Below are 15,655 nucleotides of genomic sequence, written 5' to 3' on the forward strand. Positions count from 1 at the left end.
TCATAAGGCAGCGCCACCGAGGAATTTGGTCCCGTGTGGAGGACAAGACTGCCCGGTACAAGCTGCAGGCCGAGGAGAAGCTTCTTCTTCTCCGAGAGCAGGGTGAAGAGGAAAGCGCTGTTGACTCTGTGCGAGCGGACACTCAGGACCAGTGCCGCATCGGTCCAGACGGACGTCGGCCAGATGGAGCGCAGTGGACCCTCAATGTGCGCCAGTTGGTTGAGGATGATTCCAGATTTGAAGGGAATGACCCCAGCTGGTACGGAGCGTGATGGCTTGTCTCCCCCATTAAGCCCCAGCTTTTGGAGGATGTCCACATCTGAAAGGATGGAAAAGCAGCGTTAAGAAGTACATACAATAGAAATTGGACAAAAGTAAAAAAGATTTTTACAGTGAATCCCTGTTTTAGTACTGCTTTATGTGAGCGTTTCATTGGTAGATTTGTCTAATATTTTTGTGGTATCAACATGGTTAAATGACAAAATAAAATACAAACAACATATCAGGTCTCGCTACCTTGTAGGGCATGTCAGAAAGCAGCTGAGGAAAGTGAAATTAAACAGTTTCCTTCTAAGGCAAATATATTTTAGGACGACGGAAATAAACTTGTTGATCGGCGGCAAACTGCTGCGGCACGTCGTCTATTGTAATTCCGAGCCAAACCAAATGACTAAGAGAAAAATATCTACACCAGCAGTGTACAGAGCTTTGCTCCTTTTTTCCTTCATGCTTTTCCTGCAGGGATCCTGCACTCATATACATTTTTGGTGGTGCCAGCTGTCCACAACTTCCAATTTAAGCAGTTAAGAAAACAAAAAGTATACAACCATGCAAAATTAATCCCTTTGGATACCTTTTTGTGAACTATGACAAATCCTTGTGCAACCACTATAGCGCAGACTTTTCAGGCGATTAAATTTTTTTAATGGGTTTTTAGACGATACAGGCAAGTCTGAATTTAGAGTTGCGCGCCTTCAGTGTAGTTTTTGACGTTTGGAGTCAAACCAGATTGGTTTGTTTCACTGGCCTGTTGGACGGCATCGCTTTCTCAACAACTTTGGTCGGCATCAACGTTGCATTGCCGCGCTCACATCGGACAAGACAAACTAAGAGCGTTTAAAAAAATAAATTAAAAAAAAAAATGGAACCAAATGGTGCTTGTGCCGAAGTTACTGTGAACTTCACAACGGCACATATGGCAGAGACAAAGTCAACGCACAGGAGGGTGATTGTTGCGTGAATAGTGCTTGCATATGGATGAAATATGCCAGGTAAATTTGAATAAAGTTTTCTGTACAGTTCTATTCAACTCTATATCAAGAGCCAATCTATAATTTTGTGAATTTAGGTTTTTTTTCCAATTTATTCTCATGAATTCCTATTAATTTTCATGGATCTTTTTCAACTTTAAAAACATTTTTCAAGGCTTGTCCAGAATGGGATTCCCCCAAAAGTGAAAACGGGCTGCATGCCGCAGGAGCCGAAGCAGCAGAGAAAAGTCCAGCGCAGCCATGTGTTCTCTGTCTGTTTACAGTGCTTTTATTAGGCATCCTGTGGCACAGGCAGCTTTTGAAAGGCCGTCTTTTTAGGAGCTTTCCTGTTTATGCTGAGGGGTGGGAGGTCAGCACTCGCAGCCCCGTGCTGAATATGGTCGATCTGCTTCCATAGGAAAACCTTGTGTGAGTGGGTGTGTGCTTGTGTGTGTGTGAGAGTGACACTAAATGCGTCGGCCTTGTGAGATTGGTGGAAATTTTGGCTTGACAGGTTATTATTATTATTATTACTACTGTCAGTTACAACTACAAAAAACAATCTGGGTCTTTAACTCGTGGGATGGAAGCCCCGGACAGAGGCCTCTCTGTCACCTGTCTGTTATACAGAGGCGTCAGTCAACATGTGCACATGGACAGCACACAGACACATTCAGAAGCAAGGATGGCTCCAATAGCACGGCAGGACATATTTTGGAAAAACGGACTTGTGAATGACTCGTATACACATAGCTGTAGTGAGTTGTGGCTACAGCAGCCCCTTGCGAGTGTGCTCATTCTGTATTTGTGTGTTTGACATCTTTTTCCCATTAGGAAATGGCTGAAAGTGCATCCGGACGGTGGCTGTCCTTGCACATATGTGAGGACGTTACGCTACTTAAACTACATTTTTCTCCCTGCCCACGATTTAGCAGCTAGACTGTCTGAAGATCTGACACTGGCAAACACGATCGTGTCAAAGCCAAAAGGTAAGATGAGTTGCGATGTTTGCACAGGTAGTGTTATGTGAATGTTTGGCTAAGTCGTCAACATGGGCTTGAAGGGACATTTGTGTATGGCAAGGTGTCTGCTGCTGAATAAATCCTTCTCTGGAGAGAGTCTCTGAGGCTCACAAATACCATCCTTGGCATTGGCATCGGAGAGAATTGGCCTACCGCCGAATCAAACTGATTCCAACAAGAGTCTGACAAGTAGATTTCAAGATGACTGTAATTCTTTACAATTTTGAAAGATAAATGTAGCTGGGGGTGTCTGAAGAAAAAAGGACCGTCACTCACCCGAGCACCCCTCTTTCCTGGCAGGCCTGGCTTCCCTGGAGGTCCTTGAAGTCCCTGCACAACAAGAAAAAAAAAAATCCCTTTAGTGTTGCCTTTTGACTGCCACTATATGCATATGTACACATGCACTCAATCAACCATCAGGTCTGAGGTAATTCCATTAGCAGGTGATGAGAGCTGAGGCATATCCATCAGGTAATTCTGAGCCAGCGTGGCAGGAAATGGTAGAAATAACAGATCGTTTCCTGTGCCACTGAATGCCCTGTGCGGCTTTATCATGCCCAATCGTTTTCTTTTAATCAAACGAGGGGGAGGAAAGTCAAGAAAAACAACAACAGGTTCTGAATGGGAGCTTCTCAGTGTGGACTACCAGGAAATCTCCTCGAGATTAAAAAGAAGCCAATTGAAAGACTTTGAAACAATACGGCGCCTCTAACAGTGCAATCATAACTCCTTCCCGAGTCTCGAAAGTCTTCTTTCCGCTTCCTGCCACTCTGATGGTTCTAATTGCCCCCAATTCCGACGCCTTGACCTCCACCCCTATTAGTACAGGTGGTGCACTCTTATGGTGGCCCTGGGACCTTTCAACGTGGACACATGCACCTTTCTGGCTATCTAAAATGATATCAATCAAATCGACTGACGTGATATTTTCCTCAAGTACTTGAAGATGGGCCTCATCCTAACCTAGGGCACTAAGCCAGAAATAACACTCTTCTTGGGATTCACTTAAATGTACTGATACACTCATTCCGCATTATAAAATGCAATCCTTTCATATACGTGCCATATGGATCGGAGCCATGACAAATCTCAGTGTGATGCGCTCAACTCTTCTATATTTGGCACAATTTTGGCGACGTTATGCCCAGTGATCAGGTAGAGTTTTCGAAAAGTGTCTTTTGGCTGACGATTGTCATGACAACATTGCGGGCATCACTACAAAAAAAAAAAAAAATGATATGAGCCTTTTCCTTCTTTTGCGTTTGCATTGAGAAGCTAAATGGTGGTGTTTACCAACTGCCTTGACCCGCGACCCAGCTTTGAAGGTGGGCCGTGTGACCTCCACTAGCCCCCTGTGATAAGAGGAATCTGGTGCAAAGACGGCAAGGCGTCACACCTGACACGTCATGCCAAGCCTTGAGAGCAAGATGAAAATGGCCGGAGAGGGTTTCTAACTAGTGTGGGAACTGGGGCAGGGCTACACGAAGCTCCATTAAGATGGTGACGGAGCTACAATTTGAAGGCACCTGGCACAAGACCGAGAAAGACTCGGATGGACTCCAAAGTTGATAGCCTTAACTGAAGTAAACCATTCAACTCCAGTATCAAAACCAATGAGCCTGGCATTTTTTTTCCGCTGAAAACTGAGACAAAAACTGCTTACCGCGGGGCCAGGTTCTCCTTTTAGTTTTCCCTGAAAACTAAGACTAAAACTGCTTACCGCGGGGCCAGGTTCTCCTTTTAGTCCAACAGGTCCAGCCAGCAGGGAGAACTGAGTAGGTGGCACCACCCAGCTCTGGAAGCCGTCAGTGGCAGGTGATGTTACAAGATTGGACAAAGGTGTTGTGGGTCGAGGGGTGACCGCAGCCTTGGTGGCTCTGGCTTGCTTGGTTGGCTTGATGACCCGTTTCAGGTTTGGCTTGGTGGTTTTCGCAAAACTTTTCAATATGGTTGCTTTTGAAGGGTTGACTTTTGATACTACTGGTTTGGAGGGAAATACTTTGACAGAATTTAGCTTGGGCTTTGAGAGAGTGGCTTTGGATGGTATGACTTTGGCCATAGTGGGGGTTTTCTTAGCTGCGGTCGGCTGTGGTTTCTTTAGGGCTGGAGCTTGATCTGATAAAGCAGAGTCAGGCTTTTTCTTGGAAGGATTTGGGCTCGTAGTCGCTGTGGGAGTGGGCTTCTTCTTTTCGGTTGCTACAACCACCTTCTTGTTTGGCGAAGTGGGCTTTGGAGAAGTTGTTCTGGGAATTGGCTGACTCGTTGTTTTAGAGGTGGATGGTTTTGTGGCAGGTGGTCCGGTTGGAGCTGCTGTGGTCCTGAGTGGAGCCGTGACAGTTTCAGTTCTTGTCTTGGTCGGCGGAGAGGCTAGGCCAAGATGATCTGCGACTGGCATCACAGTCCTCGGCAAGATCATAGGAGTGGTCCCGACGGTGGGCTTTATTGTTTGCGCGGGGGCGACGTATCTGACAGCAGAGGCGGCGGCCGCAACACTTCGCGCGAGGCTTCGCCCAGTGGCCTTCTTGGTTATCAGGCTACCATGTTTGGGGGCAGCTGTGGATGATGCATTGATTTGTCGCGGTAAGACAGGCAGCAAAGGTGCAAGATTCGGCCTGTACGTGTCAGCTTCCCTGCACTGTTTCTTAATGTACTTGCAGTAGTTGTGAGCTGCCTGGGCAGACGGGATCAGGTCAAACTGGCAGATGGCTCCTTCAAAGTGAGCCCAAGCTTGTTGGCTTGAACGGCCCAGCAGGAAGGAATCCTCATGCTCCGGTGCCAGTCCCTCCTCATTGTCCCACCCAAAGTCCACATGAACACTCTGCTCTCCGCAGGAGGCATATAGAGTCACTTTCTGTCCTTTAATTCCCACGGCCAGCTGGTGCCACTGGCCGTCGTGGGGTTCATAAGGCAGCGCCACCGAGGAATTTGGTCCCGTGTGGAGGACAAGACTGCCCGGTACAAGCTGCAGGCCGAGGAGAAGCTTCTTCTTCTCCGAGAGCAGGGTGAAGAGGAAAGCGCTGTTGACTCTGTGCGAGCGGACACTCAGGACCAGTGCCGCATCGGTCCAGACGGACGTCGGCCAGATGGAGCGCAGTGGACCCTCAATGTGCGCCAGTTGGTTGAGGATGATTCCAGATTTGAAGGGAATGACCCCAGCTGGTACGGAGCGTGATGGCTTGTCTCCCCCATTAAGCCCCAGCTTTTGGAGGATGTCCACATCTGAAAGGATGGAAAAGCAGCGTTAAGAAGTACATACAATAGAAATTGGACAAAAGTAAAAAAGATTTTTACAGTGAATCCCTGTTTTAGTACTGCTTTATGTGAGCGTTTCATTGGTAGATTTGTCTAATATTTTTGTGGTATCAACATGGTTAAATGACAAAATAAAATACAAACAACATATCAGGTCTCGCTACCTTGTAGGGCATGTCAGAAAGCAGCTGAGGAAAGTGAAATTAAACAGTTTCCTTCTAAGGCAAATATATTTTAGGACGACGGAAATAAACTTGTTGATCGGCGGCAAACTGCTGCGGCACGTCGTCTATTGTAATTCCGAGCCAAACCAAATGACTAAGAGAAAAATATCTACACCAGTCGTGGTGAATGGGTGGCTTTGCTCCTTTTTTTCCTTCATGCTTTTCCTGCAGGGATCCTGCACTCATATACATTTTTGGTGGTGCCAGCTGTCCACAACTTCCAATTTAAGCAGTTAAGAAAACAAAAAGTATACAACCATGCAAAATTAATCCCTTTGGATACCTTTTTGTGAACTATGACAAATCCTTGTGCAACCACTATAGCGCAGACTTTTCAGGCGATTAAATTTTTTTAATGGGTTTTTAGACGATACAGGCAAGTCTGAATTTAGAGTTGCGCGCCTTCAGTGTAGTACCACGTTGTGCCACAGCAGGCCAGGCAGCACTGAGATCTTCTGGAAGGGATGCTGCATAATTGCCAGCCATGAGAGAAGGTTGCCCATTCAGCTTATTGGAGAAACACGTTTGACCAAATCCAGTCTACCATTTTTCCTACAGAGCAAAGCGAAAATATTCCTGCGAGAATAGTCATATGCTCTGTTCGTGTGTGTTGCTGCTCCACCAGTGTACAGAGCTTTGCTCCTTTTTTCCTTCATGCTTTTCCTGCAGGGATCCTGCACTCATATACATTTTTGGTGGTGCTAACTGTCCACAACTTCCAATTTAAGCAGTTAAGCAAACAAAAAGTATACAACCGTGCAAAATGGATACCTTTTTGTGGACTATGACAAATCTTTGTGCAACCACTATAGCGCAGACTTTTCAGGCGATTACATTTTTTTAAATGGGTTTTTACACGATACATGCAAGTCTGAATTTAGAGTTGCGCGCCTTCAGTGTAGTACCACGTTGTGCCACAGCAGGCCAGGCAGCACTGAGATCTTCTGGAAGGGATGCTGCATAATTGCCAGCCATGAGAGAAGGCTGCCCATTCAGCTTAAGGGAGAAACACGTTTGACCAAATCCAGTCTGCCATTTTTCCTACAGAGCAAAGCGAAAATATTCCTGCGAGAATAGTCATATGCTCTGTTTGTGTGTGTTGCTGCTCCACATGTCTTCAAGTTGCAGTTGTCCATATGTTTAGAATTAGCGTAAAGTCTATGCCAATTTAAATTGAATTTCATGGAGCTGTGAACTCCAGCATGTTCTGCCCTGAACTTTGTTTCAGGGCTTGAGGAGGTTAACAACCAACATCACCTTTTCCTCTTTTCCCTCTGAGCCTGTCCTCAATTCACTGTTTAGAACCTCAATCATCATGATGGACTAGGGTGTCAATGCTGTGTTCAGAATTGCACTCAGCTGTGACCGTGCACAATGTTTGGTCGCCGAGGGTCACAGCGCTCATTCAGCGTCAACTGTGATGTCACAGCCTGGCCCCTCCACAGCCTTTTTTCCTCTGTTGCTCCCTCTCTTTGACCTGGCCTGTGATCATCAGGCCCTGTCTAATGGGGACGTGTGTATCGGGGAAAAAAAAAAAAAAAAAAGAGTGTGAGAAGCTGGCAGGCAATGTTGCTGAGATGCCAGAAAAGGGGAAAGTTCAGAGGACACATAGAAGGATCGTCCAAAAAAAAGACCTGAACATTGGGAATGTTTTAATTGCGTGGAAAGTTTAAAACAAACTAATTCGTCTAGATCACTCAGAGCGTGGAGGGTTATTATGCAATTATAGCAGATCCCAGGGAGTCAAACAAAACAGTTCTTGACAGATGTGGAACTACTGAGTGTCATTGACTTCTTGGTCTTGTGGACCACTGAAGCTTTTTTTTGTTTTTTGTTTTTTTTGGTTTGTTTTTTTGCATGGTACACCGGGAGCAAGATTGCGTCTCTCCATAGGCAGCTGTTTATGTTTTTTTCCCACTTTCTATGAATAACTGTAATGCTTAGCAAAAGCAGCGTGGCTTTATAAAATAGACTGAGTGAGATTTAGGCAGAGTATAACATATACCAATCCACATTCTCCAGTCTGTGTGGTCTCCCCTGTGGTGTAAGACAACTGCACTTGGCAGTGAGACAGCGGTCGCATTACACGTAGTGTAACTGCGCTGCACATCGACTTCTGTTGTCTTTATTTGACTACCGCTTTTATTATGACTGGGGCGCGCATTAGCCATATGGATTCAGATGTACAGTGTGTTGCACAGATGTGATGGCGCACACCCACACGAGGGGGTCTAAGAATAAGGCGGAAAGACAGAAAATTCTGCACACCCTCTATTCGAGAGGGACAATGCACCTGAATCCTTTACATGAACTCCATGGATGTGAACGCTGTGCTAAGCTAGGCTAAGTCAGCCATTTGTTACACTGAAACATAATGCTGGAAGTAATAATACAAAATATGAAAATGTAAATCACAGTTCATCATTTGCACCCCTGCTACAGAGCAAATATGTCATCAAAAATTCTCAATGCTTTTACAGTATACGGATAAATCCAAATGTAGAGTTTCGCGCGTTGAATGTAGTGCCAATTTGTGCCGCAGCAGGAATTTTGGCCTGTGAGCTTTCTTATATGCTCTGTTCATATTCAAGTATTAGTTGTTTAATGGTTTACTGTTACTGTTACATCCATGCTAATTTGTGTTAGCTCATTTACGCCGTTTCGTATGGCATGTTAGCATTAAGCTAGCATGACTTTCACTCACCAAAATCATATGGCTTGGCTGAATATTTGGGAATTCATACATAAGTGTGTAATGTGTTTAATTCTCTTGTTGTATGTGTCACTTTTACAGTAGACTTCAACTAGGAGTCACAAAAATATGTTTCAGTGTGTTTTAATGTGTTTAAGGCGCATAATAAAGTGTTGTAGCAAAGCATGGAATGGAATACAGGCACAGCAACAGACTAAGTCAAGGTTAGCAAGTCTGTTTATTTTCTAGCTCGGTGTCCTGGAACAATCTCCAGGAATATTAATCGTACCTGGTGGTATCTGGTTTTGTCAATGAAAAAAAAAAAATACAAAATCGGCACTCCTATTCAAGTTGCAGCTGAAGGCATCTGCTTCAATTTCTTGTGTCAGTCCTAAATAAGCCACCGTGTTATAGCAACATAAATCAAGGCTCATGGAACACCAGGTATTACCCCCAGGAGTTATATTTTCAGTCCTGATAATAGTAACTGATATTTTTTTCTCTCTATCGCCATCTAAATATGCTTGGCAACCTCTGCCCCAATTCCCAATGCAAAGACCATTGTGCAACTACTTGAGCCGCTTTCGTATTGGTAAAAGTGCAGCGTGCCAGGGAGGAGGCCGACTGGCTCTTACCTTCAGAGTGTACTTGTGTAAGTCCCAGGTAACAAGTACAGTATAAAACGGTACAGAGCAGTAGGGCTCTCCTATGGATGAGAGAAAAGAGGATGTTAGAGGGTTCACATGGGGTTTAGTTGTCACACCTTAACATCTTGTGAAAATTTACCGCTCTTTGCAACCCGATCAGCCATCCTCCCAAAAATAACCACACATGCATGGATGCTGAAAATTGGGAAAAGGTAGTCCCAAAGCTTGCCCCTTGACACCTTCGCCGCAGAGCTCAGTGGGGAATACAAGTCTAGTGACGACAGTGCAGAAGAGCCACTGTTTACCAATAGGTCACATACACATACACACATACGCACTGGAAAAGGAAATGTGTGTAACAGCTGTGGCTGGACGAGAAGAGGCAGACATGTGGGAAAGATGATGCTGACTATAGTGCGTTTACATGCAAAAACAAACAAAAAAAACCCCTCCAGAAGTGTTATGAGTATATGCACTACATCAAAGTGTACATCCAGTACAGTATGTGCTTCCTGTGGCTTAATCATGTGGCTGGCTCTCTGGGATGCTTTGGATGGCCAGCTGCTTGTACTCGCACGCTTATCAGCTGAGGAGCTTCCTTGAAAATGTTTTATCCATCACAACAAGCTTGTGTATTTTCTCGAGAGAGAGAGAGAGAGAGAGAGAGAGAGAGAGAGAGAGAGAGAGAGAGAGAGAGAGAGAGAGAGAGAGAGAAAGTGGTTTAAAGCAGTGGTGCCCAACCACTCGTCTGCGGTCCAATACTGGTCCATAGGCCATTTCGTACTGGGCCGCACAGATCAATTAAAAAAAAAAATTACATGAAATTAAAAAAGATCAAAAGGGCATAGCAGTCGTCTGCGAGAGCTCTGCTTTGTCTTTGTCTATTGTTTTGTCATACGGTTTGTTGTCCTTCGTGTGGATCCGTTGTGAACTTTTTTCATTTTGGCCAAGACATTCGTCAAAGGACAATGCGCTTGATGGCTGCGCCTTCTCAACAGCACGCGTGTACCAGCACTGATTTTGATGGGGCGGAATATCAGCGCTATTTGGCTGTCGCCGTTTGACAGGCACAGTTTGCATGTTCTCCCCGTGCCTGCGCGGGTTTTCTCCGGGTACTCTGGTTTCCTCCCACATTCCAAAAACATGCGTGGCAGGTCCATGGAACCCTCTAAATTGTCCCTAGGTGTTTGTTTGTCTCTGTCTGCCATGCGATTGGCTGGCAACCGGTTCAGGGTGTCCCCCGCCTACTGCCCGAAGAACGCTGGGATAAGCTCCGGCATGCCCGCGACCCTTGTGAGGATAAGTGGATTTGAAAAGGGATAGATGGACAGATTTTCCTCACACTTGCCAAAGGTGTGCTGTATACTCCATAAGCAAAACCACAAAATACTGGGGGAGAAAAAAAAAGGCTCATCCGTGACTCAAACCAATGATTGATGGCCAGTCAACTGAGAATAATAATGATGATAACATCCTCATCGTGTAATCAGCATCTCTGATTGTCACTTCCTGCTCCATTCTCCCCCTGTGTGGACGCGGTGTGTTTTAGCCATCACCGTCCCATTCCGGATCATATCCCCCTCCACCAAAAAAACAACATGTCAGCGTGGGATCCGTTTCTTCTCATTGTTATTCCCTCAGAGGATTTCTCTCTCTCTCTCACACACACGCACAAGCACACACACATACACTGTAAAATTCCCAAACTGGCATTTTATCTTCTGACCAATTGAGAGAGGATGCAAGATGTCCAACTGCAAGAGTTTCAATGAAACATCAGGTTATATTCAGCTCCCGCAGTGAGTTTGACACCACGGATAAAAAGTGATGGATGACAACCGGCCTGTGCACGCGCCACTCGAAGTGGAATCACACTTGTGTAGAAGGTGGTGGTCGATTGTTTTCAGTTGGTCTTGATAGGGGGAGTGAAAATAACAAATTGGACGCGCGTTTTCACCGTTGCCACGCAGTGGCAGGTGGCAACGGGATAGACACTAATGAAGTGTTGTTCTGACAAGGCCGGGAGGTTAACGGTTGAGTTTGCAGATACTTGCACTGTAGGTGAGTATGCGTTTTTCAAAAGACTTTAAATGTGATTCCCTACATTTATAAACACCTCGTTCTCTTTGCGTTCCTTACACATCTTGATTGATTAAGTTTTCGATGAGGTGAAGAAGATGTTCCCCATCTGTTTGATTCTGTTCGCTCCAAGACTGATTCATGGCAAACGCACTTTGTCTTGCGGCACCCTTTAAACCATCAACTTTTGGCATTCAAAATGAGTAGAGTTTTTTTTTTCTCGCCCCCAATAGTTATCATAAGCTAATGTAGCAGCGCCAACACTTACTTGCTCATGCAGCAACTGATGTCAGTCCAGTGCAGATTACCTTGTCAGAATTGAGCTGACAGCAAACCTCCGTGCAGTATTTTTTTACGAGAACTATACGAGTTAAGGTTTTTTTCATTGTGCATAATTTTCAAAAAGGATGATTGTCAGCGATGATTCATTTCAGTCTGCACTTTATCCATCAGTGAAGAAGGCAAGTCAGCACTTCTACTTATGCTATTTTTTTTTGTACAAGAACCTGTGTTATTCTTTTTATTTTTTACAAATGTTTTAACGTGTCACTGCTATTTATTTTTACATTCCTCAGAATTGTTTCTTTTTTTTTTTTTTTTTAACCACCAAACTTGGAGTTGCACAATGCACTTCTACAATGACAATATAGCTTTTCTATTCTATTGGTAGTTAGGTACTGAGAGTGAGTACTTCTGCCACCTCTCTGGTGGTCCCATCCCCATGCTGAACCTCTGCCAGGTGTGCACCACATGGGACACCCGCCACCCCCCTCGCCCCCTCCATCCCTCACCCAACCCCACAAAAAAAGCCATGCAAACAACTTACTTTGTGTCTAGATGAGAGGTTTTGCAATCTCTCCTTTGGGTGCCTAAATTCATTTGTATTCATTTGTCCTGGCAGTCAAAAACCTGATCCGTCAATCACAGCGTGACTCCTTGGCAAGGGCGGGCATGAAGAAGACACACCGGCGGCCGGTCGGTCAGTCAGTCAGGCGTTGGTACTGCTCGGGTTGAAACTCCAGGAGGGAAAACGCATGTTGACTAGAGCCTGTCAAGGCCGACATACAATCCGTGTGGACACAGAGGCTCCCTGCTGGCATGCGTGTGGATATTCCCCAGTGTTTCATTCATTGAGGCTGCTCCGGATCGAGGGAGTGCGTGCGTGTGTGCCTGCCTGCCTGCCGGGGGTGGTGACGGAGTAAGGAGCCTTCCTCCCATGGCTTTCCCTTTTAAACGGGAGCTCCGTCCGCGCGGCTCCGGTCACCGTCGAGGTGTCGAGTTTCACGGCCAAGCGGCGGCGAGATGCAACTGCTTGCCTCCCTCCTCCTCCTCCTCCTTCTTCTTCTTCTTCTTCTCCAGGGGGAGTTCATCATGGGCCACATCATGGGGGGTTGGAGGGAGGGGGGGTGGATAAACCGCAGGAGGAGAAAAAGAAGAAAATGGTTGGCTAAAAAAGGTCCATTTTAGCATTTCAACAGGGTGCCATTTGTGTGTCAAACTTCTCTCCAAAAGATTATTTGGTTAAGACAGAACTTTTTTGGGGCGGACTACTCGTTTCATTGTTGTGATTCTAGAAAAAAAGTGAGCAAGTGAGGTACTATCCTCGGAGATAACTAGCTAATGTTGAAGGCATTTGAGAATTTATTCGAGTGCCAAACTTGAGGCTCATGGGCCAGATCTGGCCCGCTACATCATCTTACGTTCCACAAAACTAAATAAAGCTGACTTCATTCATTTTGCTCAATAGATGTGTTCCTTTAATTTTCCATGGGAAGTCGGGACCAAAGTGGTAATTTTTTCCAAATCAATTGAAGCAAATTTCACAAGCATTATTTCACCAACGCAAATTGAAAAGTTGAAAACTTCAATTATTTCATCGTCATTATTTTCCATGCTTTCTGATCTCAAATGTAATTTGCTGTTCGAATATATACATTACAGTCAAATGCGAGTCCAGTTGTGTTTGTATCACAATATGATGAGGTGATTATGCATTTGTAGCACGAGTAGAACAACTTGTAGCATGTTTCCTCTACTATGAGTGTGTGTACAGTGTATGCGTTTACTACGTATGTGTACTGTGCACGCACACCCACACCCAGACACACACTCACACCAAATTTGCGCATATATGTACGTGCTTAATCCAGGCGTCACCCTTTTTGAAACGGAGAGCTCCTTCCAAGGTACTGATTACTGCGAATGGCTACCAGTTGTATACACACGTCTGAAATAACAAATGTGCTCAAATGACCTTTAATAATATCATGAAGAATTAATGATGTTCATTTATGTGAAGACAGTAATCATTCATGTCTGCCAGTGTTTATACTCGCTTCTTACAACATTTCTAGACAGCCACAATTTCCCCTCAGGCACGTACGTGGTCCTTGGAGGCTAGCTGGTGCGCCTGATGACGTTGGTGACCCCCATGTCTCACAACACACAATATACAAGTGTGTATATGTGTGTGCATAAAGTCTCCCGAACATGGGAGATTGTTGTCACGTGCACTAAATAGCCATTACTTCCCAGATATTCCTGCAGCTCTTTCAAGTGTTGCTTTCAGCTTATCAGAGCCTCCCTGACCAGTTTTCTTCTTAACATTTCACCATTTTTTGAGGGATGTTCAGTTTGAGGTCATGTCAGTGCTGTACCATATTTTGGGGTCTGGGGGAACGGACCTCGAGTTTGAACCCTGTGACTCACGGCCCACTGCTGTCTTAAAATACAACATGGGCTTGGTCTCCTAAATTGTCCCTATTCATGAGGCAAAATTATTTCTAAAATAAATCTGGAATGCAATTCAATCAAAATGAAGTGGAAAACTGGGCAATTTCTTAAATGTGGTGATGTTATCTTGTTCAGCATACACCCTGTGAATTAGTTTTCAAAGTCAACATGAGGGATCCTCAAAAGGGTCCGAGGAAAGGCGACTCATTTTGGACAACGTGTGTCCACTCTGCAGTTGAAGCCCAAGGCCATGGAGGGACACAAGTCATTAACGTCCCCTACCAACACACGCTTTACCTTGCGTTTGGTACTACAAATGGGCCGAGGGGGCTCTGCCCCACTTTGGTCTAAATTACAAAGTTGGCTGTTGCCGGCGCGCTCGCTGCCACCCCTTAAAGCTGCTTAATTACGGTGGTTGGCACCAAGTCTGAAAGCTGCCTTTATCCCACCTTCCTGCCCCCCTTACGCTCCCGAAATAGGCACACAGGCAGGCCAGATCAAACGCTCCCCAAAGGGAAGGGGTCATTACTGCAGCGCAGGGCCGACACAGCCCAATGGCGAGCAGGCCACGCCTCCGCACCAAATTGCAGACTGCGAGGACGGCACAAGTGCGCTCTTTTATGATGGGCCGGCAAGGACTTCATTCAAGATTACCTCTTACATGCACTACTGAAACACTCTCCTACACAACTGCTGAAATGCTCTCATACACTTGACCTTAAAACTATCACACGCACCGCTGAAACCTTTTCGCACTCCACTGTAACACTATCACACACATTACTGACACTGCTGAAGTGCTACACACTGGTCATTTTTTTCACTCTCGCTCAACAGAATAACTCTCACACAAACCTCATAAAATTGATTTGGTCTCATATACTACAAAAAAAACCTACAGAAACACTCTCATACACATGATTTTTTTGGTCACATTTACTATTAAAACATCCATACACACTACTAAAACGCTTACACTGTATAAATGTTTTGCTCACCCACAAACTACAGAAATGCTTTCTTACACTCTACTCAAATACTCTCACACTGTGCTGAAATACTCGTGCACACACACACTACTGAAACGCCTTACACACTACTCAAATTATCTATAGACACCCACACACACCCAACTGAAACCCTCTCTCACTCACACTACTGAAAGGCCTTCTTACACATTACTCAAATACTCACACCCACTTCTGAAATGCTTTTTCATGCAACTGAAGCGAGGTCATAGACTACTGAAACACTCGCACTTACAAGTGAAATGCTCTTACGTGCATAGATTGAAACACTCTCATTCACTACTGAAACACTTTTATATGCACGCACACAGTACTGAAATGCTCTCTCACATACATAACTTAAACATTGTCACATAAAAATTTTATTAAACATACACCAAACTAAAACACCCACACTACTGAAATGTGTATTTCATTCATGTGCCGTACATGCACACAAAGAGCCAACATAGCATTAGCAAGACTGGCTTCTCGTCTTTGGGTGCACCCATGTTTCTCATGGTTTATATTTATCTGGGTGTCACTGACATTACATAAGTAGCATGTTTCAAATTGCTCCCAGAAGCCGAAGCTCTTCATGAGCGGGGGAAATTGTGGCAGATTTAGACTTCAAAACATTCAATTTAATCACCTTTTATACACAATTTAAAGGGGCGGCACCAGGTTCTGGGTTGGGTGCTCGGAAAGAATTCTGACTCGAGCGTTTTTGTGTGTCGCTCAGCATGCGC

At 45.0% G+C, this 15,655-nt stretch overlaps 1 protein-coding gene across 1 annotated transcript in view; it reads right to left on the minus strand.

Annotated features, from left to right (window-relative positions):
* Window positions 1-12,546, minus strand: part of LOC109523439 (collagen alpha-1(XXVII) chain B-like) — a 69,991-nt gene extending 57,445 nt beyond the window's left edge. The window contains exons 1-4 of the mRNA XM_019882605.1: window positions 11,993-12,546; window positions 9,076-9,146; window positions 3,993-5,491; window positions 2,549-2,602 (exon numbers count right to left, since the gene is read on the minus strand). Coding sequence (XP_019738164.1) covers window positions 2,549-2,602; window positions 3,993-5,491; window positions 9,076-9,146; window positions 11,993-12,045 — 1,677 coding nt within the window. The 5' untranslated portion in view covers window positions 12,046-12,546. The remainder of the gene's footprint in view (window positions 1-2,548; window positions 2,603-3,992; window positions 5,492-9,075; window positions 9,147-11,992) is intronic.
* Window positions 12,547-15,655: the final 3,109 nt, after the last annotated feature.

This window comes from Hippocampus comes, unplaced genomic scaffold, assembly GCF_001891065.2.
Source record: "Hippocampus comes isolate QL1 unplaced genomic scaffold, H_comes_QL1_v1.1 scaffold437, whole genome shotgun sequence".
Classification (NCBI taxonomy): domain Eukaryota; kingdom Metazoa; phylum Chordata; class Actinopteri; order Syngnathiformes; family Syngnathidae; genus Hippocampus; species Hippocampus comes.